Raw genomic sequence first — 24,649 nt, forward strand, 5'->3', positions numbered from 1 at the left:
ATTTTATCGGGAGACTTGGGGGAAAGCTAGGTGGAAGGAAATTTGTGGCTTCTCTCAGATTCCAAAACTTTCTGTCACCGAAATGTGAGGAAAATGTGTTTTTTTACCCAAATTTTGAGGTTTGCAAATTATTCTGGATAACAGAACCTGGTCAGAGCCCCACAAGTCACCCCATCTTGGATCCCCTAGGTGTCTAGTTTTCAAAAATGCCAACGTTTGCTAGGTTTCCCTAGGTGCCGGCTGAGCTAGAGGCCAAAATCTACAGCTAGGCACTTTGCAAAAAACATGTCCGATTTCAATGTAAAAATGTGATGTGTCCATGTTGCGTTTCCTGTCGCGAGCATTAGGCCTACCCACGCAAGTGAGGTACCATTTTTATCGGGAGACTTGGGGGAACACAGAATAGCAAAACAAGTGTTATTGCCCCTTGTCTTTCTCTACATTTTTTCCTTCCAAATGTAAGACAGTGTGTAAAAAAGACGTCTATTTGAGAAATGGCCTGTAATTCACATGCTAGTATGGGCACCCCGGAATTCAGAGATGTGCAAATAACCACTGCTTCTCAACACCTTATCTTATGCCCAGTTTGGAAATACAAAGGTTTTCTTGATACCTATTTTTCACTCTTTATATTTCGGCAAATGAATTGCTGTATACCCGGTATAGAATGAAAACCCATTGCAAGGTGCACCTCATTTATTGGCTCTGGGTACCTAGGGATCTTGATGAACCTACAAGCCCTATATATCCTTGCAACCGGAAGAGTCCAGCACACGTAACGGTATATTGCTTTAAAAAATGTATGCAGGAAAAAGTTACAGAGTAAAACGTGGAGAAAAATGGCTGTTTTTTTCAGCTCACTTTCAATATTGTTTTATTTCAGCTGTTATTTTCTGTAGGAAAAACCTTGTAGGATCTACACAAATGACCCCTTGCTGAATTCAGAATTTTGTCTACTTTTCAGAAATGTTTAGCTTTCCGGGATCCAGCATTGGTTTCACACCCATTCCTGTCACTAACTGGAAGGAGGCTGAAAACACCAAAAATAGTAAAAATGGGGTATCTCCCAGTAAAATGACAAAATTGTGTTGAAAATGTGTTTTCCTGAATCAAGTCTGCCTGTTCCTGAAAGGTGGGAAGATGGTGATTTTAGCACCAGAACCCCTTTGTTGATGCCATTTTCAGGGAAAAAAACACATGCTTCTTCGGCAGCCCTTTTTCCCCATTTTTTTTTTTTAAAAACTACATTTTCACTGTATTTTGGCTAATTTCTTGGTCTCCTCCAGAGGAAACCACAAACTCTGGGTACCATTAGAATCCCTAGGATGTTGAAAAAAAGGACGCAAATTTGGCGTGGATAGCTTATGTGGAAAAAAAGGTATGAAGGCCTAATCGAGAACTACCTCAAATAGCCAAAAAAGGGCTCAGCACTGGGGGGGGGAATAGGCCCAGCAGCTAAGAGGTTAAGATAGCGCTTTTCATTGCCATAACATCGCCGCTGCAAATGAGCAAGCTTCAGGCTCTCTGCCATTCTACCATACACCACCACCTTCCCAAACAAGATGGTTTCGCAGACATGAACCTCTTTTTAGGTTTCTTCTGGGACAGTGCATTTACTGTTGCTTTCTAAGACCTTTTGTTAACAAAAAAACTAAACCTTAAAGGGGGCTTTAGAGCACACACTTTACTTACCATTGGTTGGCTACATCACCACATTCTCGTTTTCTTACTTTTTGTTTCTTAGCCCTTTCGGTTTCACTTTCTCTTTGTGTCTCTTGATGGAGCATGGACCAAGTACTGATTGATTGCTTCATAGATATTATTCTGCTGGACACGCTCAGATTGAGGTATTTTTTTTCCAAACTCCGTTGCTTGTTGCTTCCTCCAATTGCTTGATGCCCCATCGTTTGTTTATGCACTAGGCAAACTCGGACAAATTGAATTGGAGTGCTTTAGGTGGTCACCAGGTACATTACACAAGGTTGCATTCATTTATTAGTAACAGGGAGAATAACTGGTGTGCCCAGGATCACAGGATGTAGAGCCGCCGATACCGGGACTCAAATCTAGTTCTACAGTTCCAAATTCTCTAGCTGTGGCCATCATGCCACATATGCTTGTATCTTTCCTTTTTTAGTAACTCTTGGTGTAGCGCTTCAAAGACTCCAACTGGGTGGCTGAGCACTCCACAGCACATAGAAATGTAGATACTTATTTGAAGGGGCAGATGTGGGCATAGGCATTTGCAGCAGTTTGCATTATTTGTTCTTGGCCATGCATGGTTGATAACCTGACATGAGACAGGAACAGGAGGAAGGTAGAGGGAGGGAGAAGAAGCAGTAAAATGAGGCGAGAGATAACTGCACAGGGTGGGTATGAAACACTGGGGTCACTGCCCTTCTATGGGTTCGATTTACAAAAGTGAACAAGTGTATTCCTGTCAGTATATTAGGTTAGGAGTATGCTTGACACTGCGAGTTCACATTGTACTATTAACTGGTACTTTCTTCCCACATGGTAAGTTAAGTATCTGCTTAATGATCATAACATGTATGGGTTTTGAGACTTTCCTTTTAAATGTAATGCTGCTGTGACATAGATATTCATTATCTAAAAATATGTATGTTATAAACAGAAACACAAGTAGACCTATGACTCTCCCTGCTGATTTGTAGCATTCGGATGATGCTATCCAGGCAGCTGCACGATACAGAAAGGTGAGGTGGTGTGCCATTTAGGAAGCAGCACATAATTGATGACAACCATTTGACTAATCTCTTGCACCCATACACATACACACCAGGAGTGAGGTCTGCCTCAGTCACTAATGACATCCTCTGTAATCTCAAGAGAGGCTGGGTGGGACACACCAATTCCAGGGGCTTATAGCACAAGCCAAGAGTATTTGAACTACTTCAGATTCTGCCAGACTCCTCAAAGCAAGACCTACCGCCAACAGAAGGTACATGCTTGTATTCACACAAAGTTCTTTTAAGGTACATAATTTTTATTTGTTATTTATTTTTTTACTTTATATTGCGTGGACAAATGGAACATATTCTCATGTTTGATGGCATGTGTAGCTGCAGATACACATGCTTTGCACATCCCGCCATCTAGTGTTGGGCTCAGAGTGTTACAAGTTGTTTTTCTTCGAAGAAGTCTTTCGAGTCACGAGATCGAGGGACTCCTCCCCTTTCGGCTCCATTGCGCATGGGCGTCGACTCCATCTTAGATTGTTTTTTTTCCGCCATCGGGTTTGGACGTGTTCCTTTTCGCTCCGTGTTTCGGTTCGGAAAGATAGTTAGAATCTCGGAAAAATCGACGGTATTGTTTGCGTTCGGTATCGGGTTAGTTACTACAGATCAACACCGATTTTGAAGAGCTCCGGTGGTCCTTCGGGTTTTTTTTCGATCCCCCGTCGGGGCCTGGTCGGCCCGGCCACGTGTATCTTCAAGGCTGATGGAACGGACCCCATTCCGCTTCTGCCCAAAATGTCACAACAAGTATCCGTATACAGATCAGCACCTGGTCTGTAACTTGTGTTTGTCTCCAGAACACAAAGAAGATACGTGTGAAGCCTGTTGAGCGTTTCGGTCGAGGAAGACATTAAGAGACCGAAGAGCGAAAAGACTGCAAATGGCGTCGGCGCCGACAGGACAAAGGCATTTGGAGGAGAAAGAGGAAAGCTTCTCCATCCAGGAGTCGGACTCGGACGAGCTCGAGCCCATGGAAACGCCTAAAACCGTGAGTAAGACGTCGAAACATAAAACTCACGAGAAGACCACAAAAGCCCAGAGGACGCCACCGCCAACAGGCCATGGCTTAACCCGTAAAATAGGTGACCGACCATCAGCACCGAAAAAGGGCACGCTTGTGTCAAAGTCATCCTACTCCGGTCGAGATACTGGCACACAGCAATCTCGAGCCCGAGACAGTGGCTCTGAGCAAATTCGGCACCGAAACAGTGGCACCGAAATGGGTCGGCACCGAGAGATCACAACGCCGAAAATAAAGAAAGTGTCGTCGGAGCCAAAAAAGGCTACCGAAAAGGTTTCCATTCTGAAACATCCAGCCTTGGAACCGAAATCAGGTTCCTACACAGAGGAACAGGGATTGTCCTCCCAAATGCAAGGACATAAGTTCGGACAAGAAATAGAATCGATGGAGCCAGACTACACTCAAAGGAGGCCCCACATTCAAAAGGACACAGGGTAGATAAGCACTCTTCCACCAATTAAAATGAAAAGAAGACTTACCTTTCAAGAAAAGGACAAGCAGCCACAGGCAAAAGTGGCAAGACAGACAACTCCGCCACCATCTCCACCACCATCAACGCACACATCACTGGTGGACACTCCACCACTGATGCAATCCCCAACGCATACTGCAATAAGTCAAGACGATCCCGACGCATGGGACCTTTATGATACGCCAGACTCGGGTAACAGCCCAGACTGTTACCCAGCGAGACCTTCCCCACCGGAGGACAGTACATCTTACACGCAGGTGGTCTCAAGGGCAGCGGCTTTTCATAATGTCACCTTGCATGCAGAACCGATTGAGAATGATGTTTTGTTAATGCACTATCCTCCACTCATAGCCAATACCAGAGCTTACCTATGCTACCGGGAATGCTAAAACACTCCAAATAAGTGTTTCAGGAGCCTGTGAAGGGCAGGGCCATAACTCCAAGGGTGGAGAAAAAGTACAAGCCACCGCCTACAGATCCTGTGTATATCACGCAGCAATTAACACCAGGCTCTGTGGTAGTAGGGGCAGCTCGCAAGAGAGCAAACTCTCACACCTCGGGAGATGCACCACCTCCAGACAAGGAGAGTCGCAAATTTGAAGCTGCAGGAAAAAGGGTTGCAGCACAAGCAGCAAACCAATGGTGCATTGCCAACTCACAAGCACTTCTGGCAAGATATGATGGGGCTCATTGGAATGAAATGCAGCATTTCATAGAACACTTACCCAAGGAGTTCCAGAAAAGGGCACAACAAGTGGTGGAGGAAGGACAAAGTATCTCAAATAATCAGATATGGTCAGCAATGGATGCAGCAGCTACAGCTGCAAGGACAGTAAATTCTGCAGTAACAATAAGGAGACACGCATGGTTGCGTACATCAGGATTCAAGCCAGAAATACAACAAGCCGTGCTGAATATGCCTTTTAATGGACAGCAGTTGTTTGGGCCGGAGGTGGACACTGCTATAGAAAAACTTTAAAAAGACACGGATACGGCCAAAGCCATGGGCGCACTCTACTCCCCACAGAGCAGAGGCACTTTTCGCAAAACACAGTTTAGAGGGGGGTTTCGAGGACAAGCTACAGAACCCACAACCTCACAAACAAGGCCCACTTATCAAAGTCAATATCAGCGGGGAAGTTTTCGGGGACAATATAGAGGGGGGCAATTCCAAAAAAATAGAGGGAAGTTCCAAAGCTCCTCAAAACAAACAGTGACTTCCAAGTCACAAATCCCCAACACATAACACCTGTGGGGGGGAGACTAAGCAATTTTTACAAACATTGGGAGGAGATAACAACAGACACTTGGGTACTGGCAATTATCCAGCATGGTTATTGCATAGAATTTCTCAGATTCCCTCCAAACGTTCCACCGAAAACACACCATATGTCAAAACAACACATGGATCTTCTAGGACTAGAGGTCCAGGCATTGCTACAAAAAGGAGCAATAGAATTAGTACCAATGCAACAAAAAGGAACAGGAGTTTACTCTCTGTACTTTCTCATACCCAAAAAAGACAAAACACTGAGACCTATATTAGATCTCAGAACATTAAATACCTACATCAAATCAGACCACTTTCACATGGTGACATTACAAGACGTAATCCCACTGCTCAAACAACAAGACTACATGACAACACTAGACCTAAAGGATGCATATTTCCATATACCGATACATCCTTCACACAGAAAGTACCTAAGATTTGTATTCCAAGGGGTACATTACCAATTCAAGGTGTTGCCATTCGGAATAACAACTGCGCCAAGAGTTTTTACAAAATGCCTGGCAGTAGTAGCTGCGCATATCAGAAGGCAGCAAATACATGTGTTCCCGTACCTAGACGATTGGTTAATCAAAACCAACACACTGGAACAGTGTTTACAACACACAAAGTACGTCATAAAAACCCTACACAAACTAGGTTTCTCAATCAACTACACAAAGTCACACCTTCAGCCGTGTCAGACACAGCAATACTTAGGGGCAACAATCGACACAGCAAAAGCGATTGCCACTCCAAGTCCACAAAGAGTGCAAGCATTTCACAATGTTATACAGGTCATGTATCCAAACCAAAGTATACAAGTCAAAATAGTAATGAAACTACTAGGCATGATGTCCTCATGCATAGCCATTGTCCCAAACGCCAGATTGCACATGCGGCCCTTACAGCAGTACCTAGCATCACAATGGTCACAGCACAGGGTCAACTTCTAGATCTAGTGTTGATAGACCGCCAAACATACACCTCGCTTCAATGGTGGAACAATATAAATTTAAACCTAGGGCGGCCTTTTCAAGACCCAGTGCCTCAATACGTAATAACTACAGATGCCTCCATGATAGGGTGGGGAGCACACCTCAATCAACACAGCATTCAGGGACAATGGGACTCTCGGCAAAAACAGTTTCACATAGATCACTTCGAACTATTGGCAGTATTTCTAGTGTTAAAAGCATTTCAACCAATAATAAGCCACAAACACATTCTTGTCAAAACAGACAACATGACAACGATGTATTACCTAAACAAACAGGGAGGAACACACTCAACACAGTAGTGTCTCCTGACACAGAAAATATGGCATGGGGCGATACGCAACCACATTTGCCTAATAGCACAGTTCATTCCAGGCATACAGAATCAATTAGCAGACAATCTCTCTCAGGATCACCAACAGATCCACGAATGGGAGATTCACCCCCAAGTACTACACACTTACTTCCAAAATTGGGGAACACCACAAATAGACCTGTTTGCAACAAAAGAAAATGCAAAATGCCAAAACTTCGCATCCAGGTACCCACAATATCAATCTCTGGGAAATCAGGGATATTTGCATACGCTTTTTCCCCTCTCCCACTCCTTCCATATCTAGTAAACAAGTTGAGTCAAAACAAACTCAAACTCATACTCATAGCCCCAACTTGGGCAAGACAACCTTGGTACACAACACTACTAGACCTCTCAGTAGTGCCTCATATCAAACTACCAAACTGACCAGATCTGTTAACTCAATCCAGCATCGCTGAATCTAGCAATTTGGCTCCTGAAGTCTTAGAGTTCGGACACTTAAAACTTACACAGGAATGTTTGGAAGTCATAAAACAAGCTAGAAAACCGACCACTAGACATTGCTATGCAAATAAGTGGAAAAGGTTTGTTTATTATTGCCATATTAATCAAATTAATCAAATTCAACCCTTACACGCATCTGCTACAGACATCGTAAGCTATTTGCTACATTTGCAAAAGTCAAAACTAGCTTTTTCATCCATTAAGATACATCTTACCGCAATTTCAGCTTACCTGCAAATTACCCACTCAACTTCACTGTTTAGGATCCCAGTCATAAAAGCCTTTATGGAAGGACTAAAAAAAATTATACCACCAAGGACACCACCAGTTCCTTCATGGAACCTCAACATTGTCTTAACACGAATCATGGGGCCACCATTTGAACCCATGCACTCATGTGAAATGCAATATTTAACATGGAAAGTTGCATTTCTAATTGCCATCACATCTTTAAGAAGAGTCAGTGAAATCCAGGCATTTACCATTCAAGAACCATTTATTCAAATACACAAACATAAAGTAGTTCTACGGACAAATCCAAAATTTTTACCAAAAGTCATATCACCGTTCCACTTGAATCAAACAGTAGAACTACCAGTGTTCTTCCCACAGCCAGATTCTGTAGCTGAGAGAGCACTACATACATTAGACATCAAAAGAGCATTAATGTACTACATTGACAGAACAAAACAAATTCGGAAAACAAAACAATTATTTGTTGCTTTCCAAAAACCTCATACAGGTAATCCAATTTCAAAACAAGGCATTGCTAGATGGATAGTTAAATGCATTCAAACCTGTTATCTCAAAGCAAAAAGAGAACTGCCTATTACGCCGAGGGCACACTCAACTAGAAAGAAAGGTGCTACCATGGCCTTTCTAGGAAACATTCCAATGACTGAAATATGTAAGGCAGCCACATGGTCTACGCCTCATACGTTTACCAAGCACTACTGCGTGGATGTGTTAACAGCACAACAAACCACAGTAGGACAAGCAGTACTACGAACTTTGTTTCAAACAACTTCAACTCCTACAGGCTGAACCACCGCTTTTGGGGAGATAACTGCTTACTAGTCTATGCAAAGCATGTGTATCTGCAGCTACACATGCCATCGAACGGAAAATGTCACTTACCCAGTGTACATCTGTTTGTGGCATGAGTCGCTGCAGATTCACATGCGCCCACCCGCCTCCCTGGGAGCCTGTAGCCGTTTCGAAGTTGATCTTAAACATTTGTAAATTTGTAAATATATCTCTTTAAACTACATTATGTACATACATGTTTCTCCATTGCATGGGCACTATTACTATAATACACAACTCCTACCTCACCCTCTGCGGGGAAAACAATCTAGGATTGAGTCGACACCCATGCGCAATGGAGCCGAAAGGGGAGGAGTCCCTCGATCTCATGACTCGAAAGACTTCTTCGAAACACTCCGAGCCCAACACTAGATGGCGGGATGTGCAAAGCATGTGAATCTGCAGCGACTCATGCCATGAACAGATGTACACTGGGTAAGTGACATTTTCCATATATATATATATATATATATATATATATATATATATATATATATATATATATATATATATATATATATATATATATATATATATATATATATAGTGGAGCGATCACCAGGTTAGCCTCTCCTGGGGCTGGAGCACTTCATATTTATTATTTTCAAAACATAGCAATGATAAGCAGGTGGTACAATACCACTAGAGGATCATCAGTCATTTGTGCAGGTTGAGGTTGGTATGCAAAGGAAGGGAGCATGAAGACGTAGGGGTAGTTTAGGCAAGGTGTCATTCAAAGAGAAGAGTTTTGAGGTCTTTTTTGAAGGTGATGTTACATCTGGTCAGGCAGAGGCTTGGTAGACGGGAGTTCCAGATTTGCGTAGTGCTTCTGGAGAAGGATTGATTCATGTATCACTCATTCTTGATGTATCGCTCATGCTTGACAACGGGGGAGGGGGGCTTGAGGAGGAGCAATTGAGCATTTCTTGATTCTCAGTTGGTGGCTGAGATTTTCAGTTTCTCAGACAGCATGAGATAAGATAAGGGCACACACATGAAATGGAGGGACTGCCCAGCCAACTGACAGAAGGCACTTAGAAATTACTCTAAACCCAGTGGGTGAGACTTCTTAAAACAAACTTGAAGGTTTTTCTTGGGGAGCAGGTCACATAACTTGATTTGTCCTGGCTAAAGGTGGCACCTCTCTCTTGACTAGAGATGATTGGAATGGAAGCTTAGTGAATCCACTAACATGCTTCTACCTCTCCCTTGTGATTGATACAAGGGCATCTCCTCATACGTTCACAAAGCATTACTGTCTGGACAGCCAGTTTCACTGAGAGAGGCGTTTTGCCCTCTCAGTCCTACAGGGCTTTTTGGTTTAAGCCAATCCACAGACACATCTTTAAAATGGTAATGCTTGGGTATCTATTCAAAAGGTGAGGAATCTGTGGCTAGAAATCTCTTGGTAGGGCTTCTTCTGGTAGATACTCTATCTAACTTCAAATATCTCACTCACCCTCCCATCCTCGCCGTTCTCTGGGTTGAACTCAATCCAATAATAGGATCCCAAGTGCACCAAGTGCGGAAATGTGGTCACTGGTCATAATGGACTTGGTGTGATTGATGAACATGGTTAGTTGGCTTACACCTGATTTGCATATTTAATTTACTTATAAGCCCCTTGTAGAGTGCTATACCATATACCTAGGGCCTGTAAATTAAATGTTACCAATGAACCTCCAGTGCTTATTGTGCCATCCACTTAAGTAGCACCTTATAACATGCCCACACCTGCCTTTGCAGCCTATATGCAGTTTTAAACTACCAATACAACTTGGCAATATAACCCTGTTGCAAAAGCTTAAACTCCCTTTGATTGCATATAAGCCAACCCTAAGGTAGGCCCTAGGTAGCCCGTAGGGCAAGGTGCATTGTAATTAAAAGGTTGGAGATGTACTTTTAAGTTTTACGTGTCCTGTTAGTGAAAAACTCCTAGATTTGTTTTTCACTACTGTGAGATCTATATCTCCCAGAGGATAGCACTGGAGTTATCTTATTACATTTAATAACTGTCATTTTGAAATGTAAATAGGTGACTAATTCATGTTTGGTGTCTTTGGAATCGTAATAAAAAAAATCTTAATGTATGGTGAAGTTGTATTTTAAATTACAGTTTTGAAAATGACACTTTTAGAAAGTTGACATTTTCCTGCCTTTGCCATTTGGAGCTTGTTGTCTGTCTTTGGGTCAGATGACTAGGTGTAGTTGACAGTTGAGCTTTGTGTATTCCTCCTAGACAGCCACACACAATAGGGAGCTTAGGTGTGTCTGCACAGACCATCACTGGAAAGATGGGAGGGAGGAGCTGGGGCCAGCCCCACTTTCTCTTGAAAGGGTTGCATCCTGCCTCCACACAAAGGGCTGCATACCCCCTATCGTTAGTCTGGGGCTAGGGCCAGGAAGGCAAAGCACTTGTGCATTTCAGAGACATTCCTCTAGTAACTTCTCCCCACTACAACTGGGTATAAAGATCACCAACTCTTCAGTGCACTTCTGGACCTGTGGATACTATGCCAGAAAGAGAAGGACTGCTGTGCTGCTAAAAGAACTGCCACTCTTCTGGACTGCTCCTCTAAAGGACTGCTTCCCTTCTGTGCTGACCTGCTGCCTGATGCCCCCTTGTCTGGGTGAAGACTGGACCTCTATCTGTTGAACTCGGGACACCAGAGTAACTCCAAGGGTTAGTTGGCTGGCCTCCTAAATTGAGCCTCAGGGACAGAAGACTTCAGCAACAATGAACCCAGCACCTGGACTCGGCATCTGTGAGCCTTCCCTGTCACATGATGTCATCCCAGTCCTGGACCCTTGGAAGTGGGCCTACAGTGCTGTCAGCCTCCGTGGACCTAGCATAACCGATGCATCTCTTCTGCTGCGTGGACAACCCCAAGCATAACCGACACATCTCCACTGTTGCTTCGATTGGACCCATTGTAAAGACCCACATCACACCTGCAGCCCACAACCTCTTCTGAATCGTAACTGCAGGACTCATCTCTGGCGCAAGCCTTTGCACCCCTTGTCAACAGCAGCCCCGAGGACGATGCCAGACTCCTCATTGCAGCATCGCAGCTCCTCAGCCCTCAAACATTGCTCCAAATGCACGATTAATCTTCAACGATGGACTTTTCATTGCAAACTTTGTTGATGAGATCCTTGATGACGATGCAGGCCCTCGCAGCGCAGTCTCATGCTCTGTGCCAAGCTACAAGAGGGATGAGCTCAGGTTAATTTAGGGTTGGCTCGTGCCTCAATGACAAAGATTGTGGTTGCAGCATGACCAGACCTCAAACCCCAGTCAACAAACATCATCAATTTCTTACACAATTTCTGACTCCTGAACTTGTTGGTTCGTGGTTGGCCTTTCTTCCAGATGCTTCCATCAAGGAACAACAAGTTTCTTCCACACCTGAATATTTGCTAATCTAAAACAAGAGACAAAGTCACTTCATTGAAACATCTATTAGTTTGTGTTTTTTAGGCTCCCCCTTGGGCCAGTTGGACACCTCGCAGAAGTAGTTCCTCATTCCTCAGTGACTCTTGTGGTTCCCCTTCATCTTCTGCAGGGCTCTTTTAGTTGATCCTTGACAATTTTCCCCTGGGCCTGTCCACCTTTGCAGTGGCAGAAGGTCTGTACTGAGTAAGATAGGCTACTTCACAGTTGCAACAGATCTTTCATTTAGGGCTCCATCTTAGTGTCTGTTAGCTGGTTTAAATCCTCTCCTCCACCAATTATGGATATCAGCAGCCTCTAATCTCCATTTGCTGTCTGATGGTCCAGATATCCCTGGCTACGCTCCTTTAAGGCCACTCAGGACCCTTCCCTGGAACCCTGCGTCTTCGATCTGGCTGTTAATCTTAGTGGCCCTTAACCTCTGGGTCTTGACTACTGTCTGCTGGAAATTTTGCATCACATCCCACCCCTCTCCACTAGGACCAAAACCGTACCTCAGAATTTGGACACCCCCGAAATGTACCTCATTTGGTTCTCCCACAGTACACTGGATCGGAGGCAATGTTAAACCTCAGTTTCATAAAGCAATGTGTCCCACATTAAGGCATGTCCCAGAACATCAAATTAGTAGAGTAAAGCACTCAGTAATCTAGATCAATGAAAAGTTAAAGGGCTTTATTACAAAAATAAGCAGTACAGAATCAGTCCCATGAAGACTCTCAAATGCAAAGTTATATAGAGTATGTCAAAATCACAAATTATTCTAATCGGGCCTCTTTTCTAGTAGAATAGAAAAGTCCTTTCTCTCACCCCCAGAATCCAGGGCTTTTTATACACAGTTCTTGCATAGTAAATTTAAAAAATGCAAAATCTGTGTTGTGAGCAAAGGTATTGTTTCTTTAGCAGATCAGAACACATGAATAATACATGTCATTATTTCTATAATAGATGAGCACCATCCCAATTCTAAAAATGTGTTCAACACTCTGGGGGTTATTCTAACTTTGGAGGAGGTGTTAATCCGTCCCAAAAGTGACGGAAAAGTGACGGATTTACCACCAGCCGTATTACGAGTCCATTATATCCTATGGAACTCGTAATACGGCTGGTGGTATATCCGTCACTTTACCGTCACTTTTGGGACGGATTAACACTCCTCCAAAGTTAGAATAACCCCCTCTGTGTGCTAATGTCATCCGGAGACGCTTGAACAAATCGGTCACTTTTAGAAAGTAAGGCTTTCTCTCATTGAATGAACCCAATAAAGAGACCAAATGGACTAGATACTTGTTGCAACCTTACATCAGCACCATAGCAAGTGCAACACTAGCAAGGCAACTACCTTTTGCAGTAAAAATAGTAAAAATAAACTATTATGTCATACATAATCTTATCTGTGTGCTCTGCAAAGCCTGTGGCGAGAGGATATTTGTAGGTTAAGGGAAAGCAGGAGTGAGTGACAGAGATGGCATCCAACTTGTTCAAAATGTGGCCTCACTGAAACACATTATTAACACATCAACTTACTTTCTAAACATCATAAGAAAGTTATTTATTTTAATTGCAATTATAGTAATTCAATCTATGTATGCAGGATCATGTGTAAAATTGTAGATTATATGCTGTTATTATTATTATTAGTATACAGAACTATACACTGAAAAACAATTTCACACCTGCTCACCTGAGATCAATTGCCTCCGTCTCACTTGCATCCCTGGAAATTTCAGGATTCAGAGTCAGCCAGGTGAATCAGGAGCCCTCAGTAGTTCTCGGCACCATGTTTCTTGTTGCGTCCTTCGTCCTTTTAGGGCAGTGATTCCCAACCTGTGGTCTGGGAACCCCTGGGGTCGGTGAAAGCTCCTCGGGGGGTCTGTGACGGCTTAGAAAGGTGACTAATATGAACAGATTAGTAAAGTGTACGTAAATAAAGTGGCTAAATGAAGAATTAGAAAATTTTAAAACGTACTGTAAATGTCAAGGAATTTGAAAGTGAAGCTCAAAATTAAATTAATATCCTCAGATTGATTTGGGGGAGCAATGCAGGTGTATCAAATATATATAGTATGGATGATGTGTGGCTTCAGTTGAATTTAGAAAAGTTCCAACCTTCCTCATAAAATTACAATTACAATTTCAATATTTGTATTTTCTTTATTTGCAAATTAAATAAAATGTGCTATTATTTGTATGTGCGTTCGACTGGATGCTGGTTTCTGTATTTTCTGTGTATTGTTTTGCTTTTCAAATCATTGACAATGTTTAGGCCTGGGTCCCCGGCTTGCAGTAATGTTTCAGTGGAGGGTCCCCAGGTTCCAGTAATGATAAAGTGGGAGTCCACAGAAGTCAAAACGTTGGGAACCACTTTTCTAGAGAACTCACTTGCTGAATATTGTCCCAAGTGCTGGCAGGGCCCAGTGTACCTTTTGGGTTTTGAAATGCGTGCTAACAGCTCCACGGCAGTTCAAAATAATGCGTTCAGTCTTTTTACACCTCCTGCAGTTGGCAATCCATTTCCCTTGCAGCCACCAAGACTAGAACACTGCCCCTGATAGTGATAGGCTGCCCCACAGTCTCTAACGCTTCCTTCCACAGTCAGGGGCAAATAGAGACACACAGGTTTGCTTAGTAGTATTCTCTGTTTTATCAGCTTTGGAAGCTGCTTCCGGTCTAGGCCAATCGTGGTGTGAAACTCGCACTTAATAATGGTAACACCCTATGGATTTAGGAGTAATGGAGTCACCAAGAAGCAAACTTTATTCTTTGAAAATCGATTTGATATAAATATACCCAAGTAATCCTTGTTTTATTTTAAATAGTTGATGGAGTATGTGCAGTCGCAAGTTGTGTAGGAAAAGAGTTAGCCCCACATGTGAAAAAACATGGAAGCAAACTTATTCCGGAGGCCCTGAAGAAAGACAAAGATGGAAAATCTCCTCTGGATGGGGCTTTGGTGGTGGCTGCGAGCGGTGTACAAGGTAACCAGGCTTTTACCTTCCGTACATGAGACGCAAACCTTTAAATGTAACTGTTGGTGTAAGCAGTGTCTTGCTTTGTCTTCGCAGGGTTTGCCACAGTCTGGCAGGGTTTGGAATGTGCAGCAAAGAACATTACTAAAAGCGTAGCATCTGAAACTGTGCAAACTGTCCGGCACAAGTAAGCTTCTTTTTGCTTGATAGTACCATTTTAGTATTTTTTGTCATGGCATTCATGCCTTGTGAGTGCTTCAGGGCGCTTATGTAAGCGTTATGAATATCAGGGGAGATTTTTCAAGTTTTATTTACTTATTTGCTTTTTAACTTTAATTCTGGAGGAAAACTTAAAATAGAATTGAGCAAATTGCTCGTGTTTACTTAAATGACACTCCGCAAGTATTGACGTAAACATATTCACTTGTATTTCCGATTCAACATGTATTAGTTGACAATTAAAACTCCACCGTGAGTCAAAAGGGTTTGATTTTTTTGTATTTTGCAGTAGGTCCAGGCTAAGCCTTGGTATGTAAGGACTAGGTTATTTTCCCTTAATGACGTGTCACGTTCATAGGTATTAATTGCTAATAGTTTGTATTTATTGAATCATACTACAATTCTGCACCTCAGCTTTGTAAATAATAGGCGTTCTGAATACCCAATTTAGTGGTACTGGATGTATCGACCTAGGAAGTCTAGAAGGCTGAGAAGGTCTAACCAGGACCAGGACTTAGACCCTTGACCTGCATGTTATAGCAGATGTCAAAGGCACACTTTTTTCACTGAGCCCAGCTTGTTGTTTTCCTTATTTGTTTCTCCTTTCACTTTCCAGCTAAACTTTCGTCTTAACATTTTAGGGTTTATGTTATCACATAAACTAGTGATATAGAAGTGTAGTTTTTAGATTACCATTGGACTAGTTTTTTTTTTGCCTTATATTTAACAAAACGTAGATATTTTCGGAATCACTAACTGTAATCTGTCTCAGGCCAGTTTGTTCTTGGTTATTTTTCTCTACTGATCTGAAGCTCTTTCACGTGATATCGAGAAATGCTGTTTTTACTAGAAAGAAAATAAATCTCTGTAAATACAGACAATCCGTACAGAAAAGCAGCACTTTCTTCCAATTGCTATCTTTTGATTAAATAACAGTTTATGTTTATGTATAAATGTTAATAAAAAAGTTTAGGAATACTTTAAGCAGACTTGCTGCCCATCCTTTTGTATTTTCTTTATTTTTAAAGATTAAAAATCAAGCAACTGCTTTAATAACACCATCATTCTGAGGAACAACTGCAGTACTTTTACGGCAGCCATGAAGGTCCACAACGGCCGGTGTGTGTTACAAAACAACTGGTCCAGCAGTCAGTTTTTTCGATCTCTTAGTGAATAAGATCAATCAACAAAGGATTCTGCTCTTCTTCTGTTTTCACAGAAATTAACTCGGGCATGGATTATTTGTTACTTCACGCTACTTTTCTGATTTTTTTTATATCATTCGAACAGTATCTTTCCACTGTTATTATCGACAATAAGCATTTTTCCCTGTGGCAAAAATGGTGTTAATCCATTTTCACAAGGACGTTAAGTGAGAAATTGCTGGGGCCTAAAACCATTCAGACTTTGCCTGGGGTCTATACCAAACGTAAACATCAGTGCATCAAAAGGGACACTGAGTTAATATCCAATACCTAAGTTCCTCCTGCCTCACTTTTGTCTTCCAGCACCGCACTTCCCTGCCACAGGCTTTCATTTTCCAGATTGTGCTGCACATCAGGTGAAAGGAGAATCCTAAAAAATGGCAAACTTCTCCATTGAGATAAGACCTCATATTCTCTCGCTTTCAGGATATGGGGAGTTTAAAACCAATGGGAATCCTAACCAAAGTGTCGGGAATGGGATTTTATGTTATCTCTTCCTCTGGATTGCAGGGTCCGATGTTAATAGTGTCTTTTTTTTTACCTGAAAGACTTCATATTTTTAGTTTGCAATAACATTTTCTTACGAAACTCTGCAGTACCAACTCCTTTGCAGCCCGAAGTTCATTCTCAGCCCCTGGACTCAACTTTTGTCATCTATGTAGGAAACCCACGAAATACATCTCTTCTAGACTTAGTAGTTTCATTTCAGACCTTAGAAAGGAGAAGCTTAGGAGGCACAGGCGAGGCAGAAACACAGAATGTAAAAGTGCACACTTTGGACCTCAACAGATGGAACACTGCAGATGAGTTTGAAACGATAAACACTCCACTCCCAATCCTGCTAAAGAGAAGAAGTAACAGGCAAATAACTTGAACAACCTGACCACGAAAAGGAGCCGAAAACTCTGTGAGACGACTCAGTTTCCAGACAACAATCAGCCATTTTGTGGGAGCCCCAGGAGAGGCATGTGTTGCCTGTGTTTGCATAAACTTTATACTTCAACCTCCTGTTGCCATTTCAGCCTCGCTGGGAAGAGCACTGAGGGTGCCGTCCCGTTAATAAGTTCGCCTTCTTAAAACTTAATTGCAACTCATGGTTTTGTTCAAAGGTTATTCGGCTGAGGTCTGGGAACACGCAAACTCTTAATCCCAAATTGCGAAGATTGGCCTTTCCTTCTGTGCCGTGTCGAGTGTCTCTTTCTGTGTGACTCTAGAAAGCTCCACCAGCAATTTGCCAGATTTCATACTTGTTACTAAGGGACCCTTGATGAGCAGCGTGCTTAATCCGACAACTTCCATCCGGTATTTGGAACATGTCTGTGTTCAAAGTCACGTACCACCTTTTTGATGTCCAAGTGCTCGTGGAGGAAGGGAGACGGGGCCTTTCCGATCATAAGGAGAGAGGCCCGCCTGGATTTTTCATGTTTTCGCTTTAAATTTAACGCAAGACATGGCTGTTGTCATGATCTGTCTGCTGGAGGACATACTGATGTGTTGATTCAGCGTTGCCACTATCCTTCTCCTGCTCCATCGTGTAGGCTCTCTCGTCGAGTTATTCTGCTTCTCACTCCTCACGCACCTCCCTTGACCTTCAGCACCCCTCCGCCCGCTACTGACATCTCTGTTTATATCAGAGGTCCTAAAACTGGGGGGTGGGCCCCCCTAAGGGGGCCTCACCTCAAGTGATCCCAGGGGGTCGCCAGACACTGGCAGAAAAAACATTATGCAGATAACATGCCTTTGTTTTAAGCAGAAGCTTGTTATTGCATTTTTAAAAAGGTAACAGTACTTAACTGCAATGTTTAAAGAGGTTTAGACATATTTAAACATTGCCATTTTTATAAAACAATTGTGAAAAATTCTGAAGGGGGCCCAATGATTTTTATTTTTCAACTGGGGGGCGCGGCATTAAGAAATTTGGAGACCACTGGTTCATATGCAGTTAATCGTTTGCTGGGAATGCCGTATCTATCGCTGGTGAGCTACCAACCACACAGACTCGCAGATATTAGTAGGCTTTCCTTTGGCTACCTTGTTTTAGATGTCTTACGGTAATAAAGTCCTGCCGGGCCGTTGCCATTCTCCATTTCATTTCTTTTGGAAACACAGTGACAATACTCTGCTGTGTCCTTTATGTATTGACTGCATACTTTTTTTTTACATCAATTATGAAATTATACTACGTAAACAAGAACGGTCCAAACTTGAAGGGGTTTGGAGAAAAAGCTATTATGTAGCTAGCAAAAATAACTATAAGGAGGCAGTAAAATTATATCATTATGCCACCAGGGAGGCTAGAGTCAACTACTTTGCCTCTAAAATTGACAATGCTGCAAACTGCTCCAAAGACCTGTTCAACCTGGTGAGCACTCTCACGAAACCTGTAAAAAGCACACCCAGCCCCTCTCCCTCAGATTCAAGCTGTAACATGCTAGCCAACTTTATCTGATAGAGACTTCCAGTTGCAGATTCTTTACCTTAGAACTTCCCCAGGTGTCAGACTGGAACCGGAGATTTTTCTTCAAGCGGTACCCTTGCGCTTCTTCAGGTGACATCGGTCGACTCTGTCTCTGGCGTCGTGGTCGCCATGATGACGTCGGGGTCGTATATAGGTGCTGCCTCGGCATAGTGATGTCCGTTCTTTTCTTTCTGCACCATGTGCTGATCGGTAGAAGAGCTACCCTGGGAAATTTTTGACTGAATTCAACCGTTTTGTCGAGTTTTTGTGGTGCCCATTGGTGCATCTAGGATGTCCCTCAAGATTGGGTTCAAGCCTTGCAAGGCCTGTCACCATATGATGTGAGTGACGGATCCATATTGGGTCTGTTTGTGGTGTCTGGACCGCTACCACAACTCAGTCGTGCTCCGAGTGCCGGGCCATGCACCTGAGGGCTTTGAGGGAGCAGTCCCTAAAGCTCATGGTGGGCTGGCGCTCGACTCCGCATCGTTCTTGTTCGAGAGGAAGGTCTCAAGACCGTTTATGAAGTCACCACCTCTCGCCGTCATCAAAAACTTTGGGTCATTTGGGTAAGAAAAACAAGAAGTTGAAGACGGCCAGGCATTCTTCGACTTCACCGCCTCGCTGGGCCGAAGCGACGCAGGAGGAGTGTTGACGCTCCAGGCCTCCGTCCGCAGAGCCTACTTCTGGGTCTGCTCCGTGCCTCCCCGAGTTTCCAGGTGCCGGGGCGACCCCTGCCCAACTCAAGGAGTTTTATGAGGCCATGCGCCTCATATTTGGGCAGTCCAACCCCTCTCTGGCACCTTTGGGGCCTGGGGCTTCGGATGGGGCCCCTTTGGGTTCTGCGCTGGCGTCTTTGGCACTGGGTACGAATACGAGGATGGATTGCAGGGGACGCTGGACCTTTTGGAATACCAGCTAGATAAACCTGATTTGGACTGGGCACAGGAAATGGGTGAGGCTAGTGGTCTGGATACTTCCAGATGCTGGCATGCTTTCTCCTACTACTGTGGCTACGACAAAGGGAGCCTCTTATTCTGTGGTGGTCAGTAGGGCGGCTGAGGTTCTTGGTCTAGAGCTGCCCACTGTAGCAGTCAGGACGAATCTTCTGACAGAGGTGCTTCAACCTGGGGCTTCCACCTCGGAGCTTCTCCTCCCCTTCAGTGAAGCCCTCAGTGATGTCCTTCTGGGTACTTGGTCCAGACCCAGCACAGGGGCTCCTATGACCAGGACAATCGCACAACGCCTTTGGCCCACTCCGAAAGAGGCACCACGCCTGGTTGAGGACATCTGGTTTTTCAGGGGATGTCCAACAGACCCTCACGGACGGGCCCTTTGATGGCGCCCGCCTCTTTGGAGACAAGGCAGACTCGGTGCTTGAGAGGTTTAAGGAGTCTCAGTTTCTGGATCAGTCCCTTGGCCTTTTGGTTGCTCCTTGCTCCCAACAGTCCGCCTTTTGCCCCTTTCATGGCCACGGAAGGGACTCCCTGTTGAGTCCCTTTTCCAGCCACCATGCCACCCCTACCAGTCAGCCCCTGTGTGGCCGGGGACTCAGAATCCCACACGCTTGTGGGACAGGGAACCAGAGGTCTGCCCAGTCCAACCCCGCCCCTGCTGCAGCCTCCAAACCTTTCTAGTCCCTACCCCCCTCAAGTACCAGTTGGTGGCAGGATTCGCCATCACCTACCCCACTGGGAGACCATCACAACGGACAGGTGGATTTTGCAGATTGTCCGAAGGGGCTACTCCCTCACCTTCAAGACTACCCCAGCGACCATGCCTCCATCTTACGGCCCCTTGCCAGAGGATCATCTAGCACTTCTCTGCGAGGAAGTTACGGCTCTCTTGGCCAAGAGGGCCATAGAGATGGTCCCTGCGCCAGAAGTAGGGTGTGGTTGTTATTCCTGCTACTTTCTGGTGCCCAAAAAGGACAAGGGCTTACGTCATATCCTAGCCCTTCACGCCCTCAATCTCTTCCTTTGGACCCAGGAGAGCGGATGGTAGCGTTGGACTTGCAGGACGCTTATTTCCATCTTCCCGCCCTGCTTGCCCACAGATGCCACCTACGATTTGTAGTAGGTCATAAGCACTTTCAATTTACCATGCACCCCTCAGGTGTTCACGAAAGTGATGGTGGTGGTTGCAGCTCATCTGTGGAGGTTAGAGGTTTCAGTCTTCCCCTACCTCAACAATTGGCTGTTGAAGGCGGACACGCCCCAGAATGTCGTCCCCCACCTTCAGACTACAGCGAACCTCCTACACACGCTGGGGTTCACTATAAACATGCCAGAGTCACACCTAACTCGCTTTCAGACGTCCCCTTTTATCGGTGGTGTTCTGGACACAGTGCAGTTTCGGACACAGTGCAGTTTCGGACCTATCCTACCGAAAAGCAAGTCTGGGATATTCATGATTCCAATGTTTTAGCCTCTATCCTGGATTTTGGTGAGAACAACTCTGAGGCTGCTGTGCCTCCTGGCCTCCTGCATCCTGCTAGTGACACATGCCAGTTGGCATATGCGGGCTTTGCAGTGGGACTTGAAGTTCCAGTGGGCGCAGCATCAGGGGAATCTCTCTGACATGGTCCAGATCTCAGAGGGGATTGCAAGAGATCTGCAGTGATGACTTTTGAATCAGGATTGGGTCAATGGCAGATCTTTCTTCCTTCCCCAACCAGATCTCACAGTAGTGACAGAAGCGTCACTCTTGGGATGGGGCGGCCACATGGGAGAGGTGGAGATCAGAGGCCTCTGGTCTCTGGTGGAGTCTGGGCTCCACATCAGCCATCTGCAGCTCCAGGCGATCTGGCTTGCTGTGAAAGCATTTTTTACCTCTCTGAAAGGGAAAGTAGTGCAGGTATTCATGGACAACACTACCGCCATGTGGTACTGCAACAAACAGGGCTGATTAGGGTTCTGGACCCTTTGTCAAGAGGCTCTGCTTCTCAGGACATGGCTGGCACATCAGGGCATATCCCTGGTGGTTCAACATCTGGCGAGCTCTCTGAACGCCAGAGCAGACAAACTCAGCCGTCAATGCATAGTCGATCAAGAATAGCATCTCCAGGTGGCGCAAGGTCTCTTCCACAAATGGAGAGAGCCTTGTTTAGATCTGTTCGTCTCCGCAGAGAACTCGCAATGTCAGTTGTTTTGCATGTTGGAGTTTCCAAGGTGGCACTTGCTCAGCAAAGCTTTTTGTCTCGAGTGGAACTCAGGCCTCCTTTACGCCTTCCCGACAATATCACTTCTGTCCAGAGTTCCGAAGAAGATCAAGAACGACCGGGCCCAAGTAATCCTTGTGGCTTTGGACTGGGCACAGAGAGTGTGGTATCCAGAGCTACTGAGCATGGCCACCGAGCCTCCAGTCAGACTGCCTCTTCGGGAGGATTTTCTGTTGCAGCAACAGGGGAGAGTTCTCCATCCGAACCTGTCCAATCTTCGCCTTGATGCGTGGTAATTGAGCGGCGGCAGTTGATGGCTTTTGACCTTCTACCCGAAGTCTGTGAGGTTATCATGGCAGCCATGCGTCCCTACACCAAAACAGTATACGCCTGTCGGCATACATTTGTGGCATTGTGTACAAACAAGTCTCTTGATCCCCACTCTGCTCCTCTCTCTGAGGTTCTTCAGTTCATCCTATCTTTAGCCCAGCAGGGCTCTGCATTGGGCACTCTTAAAGGTTACTTGTCGACTATCACAGCCTTCCTGAGGTTGCCGGACCAACCTTCTCTTTTTAAGCCTCCTCTTGTGGGTAGATTCCTTAAAGGCCTTACCCATTTGTTTCCTCCCACTTTATTTATCATGCCTCAATGGGACCTTAATCTTGTTCTTGCATATCTGATGTGTACTCCCTTTAAGCCGTTACACAACTGTCCTTTGCGACTCCTTACTCTTAAAACTGCATTTCTTGTTGCCATTACCTATGCTCACAAGGTGAGTGAGGTTCAGGCTCTTTCTTCTAAACCCCAATATCTGTCAGTTTTCCCTGACAAGCAGGGGCTCTGTATGAGGGCCTCCTTCCTTCCCAAAGTGGTCACACCCTTTCATGTAGGCCAGTCCATCACTTTACCTACTTTTTATGCACCCCCACATCCTTCTCATGAAGAGGAGAGACTCCACCGTCTAGATCCAAAAGGAGCGTTGAGGTTCTCCCTCAATCGTACCAAAGATTTCCAGGTGGACAATCAACTCTTTGTTAGATATGTGGGGGCGAAGAAAGGGATTCTCACAATGGGTGCTTCTTTACATCAAAATGTGCTATGTTTTGGCTAAGAATCAACCCCCTGAGGGCTTGCTCGCTCACTCCACCAGAGCAACTGCTGCTACCACAACATTAGCATGCGGAGTTCCTGTCCTCGATCTCAGTCAGGCAGCAACATGGGCATCTCTCCATACGTTTACAAAGCATTACTGTCTGGACAATCAGGTCTGCAGAGACGGATACTTTGGACGTTTGTTTCTGCAGGACTTTCTAGTATGATCTTGGTTTGCAGCCCATCAGTGAGGATAGTATTGCTTGGGAATCTGTTCTAAGGTAAGGAATCTGCAAGTAGAAGTCTCTATCAGATGAGCAAGTTACTTACCTTCAGTAACGATTTATCTGGTAGAGACATACTCTAGTTGCAGATTCCTTACCGACCCACCCATCCTCCCCACATGCAAACTGATTTCTAGGGACAGGGATTACCCTTTCAGGGTCTTAGCTTTGGCGCACCCTTTTCAGTGTTCTTCATGGCTCTGCGCTTTAGCGTGGAAAGTCATGAAAAGAAACTGATATCAGTGAAGTGAGGCGGCGCCTACATACGACCCCGACGTCATCACGGCGACCATGACCCTAGCAATGGACACTGAGTCAACCAACGCCATCTGATGGCGCGCAAGGTTACTGCTTGAAGAAAAATCTCCAGATCCAGTCTGATGCCTAGGGAAGTTCTAAGGTAAGGAATCCTCAACTAGAATATGTCTCTACCAGATAAATCTTTACCAATGGTAAGTAACTTGTTCTTTTTGGAGAAAGTAAGTAGTATCCTCCTCACACTTGGAGGGAAGGAAAAAGCAGTCAATTCTCCCCAGTGTTGGCGCGAACAATTTAGCATGTTCCTAGTAATCACTCAAGAAGTTACCTTTGAGATTCTCAAATCTTTAAAATCAGGCTCTCAGTTGGACCCTGCTCCATCGGACATCATGTTTAAAGGTGAAAAAGTAGTTAAAACTCTGCTAACAGACGTTTACCTTTTCACTCAAATCTGGGACGGTCCCTCCAGCCTGCAAACATGCCATTGTCAAGCCACTACTGAAAAGCCATAAGCAGACCCCCTTAAATGTGAAACATATTGCCTGATTTCCCTCCTTCCAGGTCCCAGTAAAGTTATAAAAAAAAGTTTGTCAACAGACACCTCTTGTCATATGTAGAGGTAAATGACATCTTACATCTGTCTCAGTCAGCCTTTAGATAGGGCAGCATCACAGAAACAGCACTGCTTGCGGCCACTGAAGAAATCAGAGCCATCCTGGACGAAGGTGGGACGGCTGCCCTGATGCTGCTGGACTTGAGTGTGGCTTTTGACACTCACTCCCACCCTGTGCTAGTAAAAAGGCTGGAAGAGGCAGGTGTAGCCGGAACAACTCTAAAATAGCTTAACTCCTTTTCCTCCAAAATAGAACCTTCCAAGTCTTCCAGTATGTTCCTTTGTTAGAGTGCTTGGGTCTTAAACCAGTTGTAACATCATTTACTAGAATGGTCCCTATAAAAATCGTTGCCTCAAAGGTTTCGGTCCATCACATCTTAGTTTTCTCAATGAGTCTACCTAAGCAGGAGAGTGATTTTTGATTCAATTGTTTAATTATTCCGTGCTAATTGCAAAAAAGAGCCATACCTTGTATGTGACTCTTTTATCTTCAGGATTGATTAATAAGCTC

General features: G+C 44.5%; 1 protein-coding gene across 2 annotated transcripts in view; it reads left to right on the forward strand.

Annotated features, from left to right (window-relative positions):
- The window catches only part of SPART (spartin), a 283,559-nt gene that overhangs the window by 252,879 nt on the left and 6,031 nt on the right, over positions 1-24,649 (forward strand). For both annotated transcript variants that reach the window (XM_069205523.1, XM_069205524.1), the window contains exons 6-7: positions 14,700-14,858; positions 14,946-15,036. In XM_069205523.1, the coding sequence (XP_069061624.1) occupies positions 14,700-14,858; positions 14,946-15,036 (250 nt within the window). The remainder of the gene's footprint in view (positions 1-14,699; positions 14,859-14,945; positions 15,037-24,649) is intronic.

Source organism: Pleurodeles waltl, chromosome 8 (assembly GCF_031143425.1).
Source record: "Pleurodeles waltl isolate 20211129_DDA chromosome 8, aPleWal1.hap1.20221129, whole genome shotgun sequence".
In the NCBI taxonomy this organism is placed as follows: Eukaryota; Metazoa; Chordata; class Amphibia; order Caudata; family Salamandridae; genus Pleurodeles; species Pleurodeles waltl.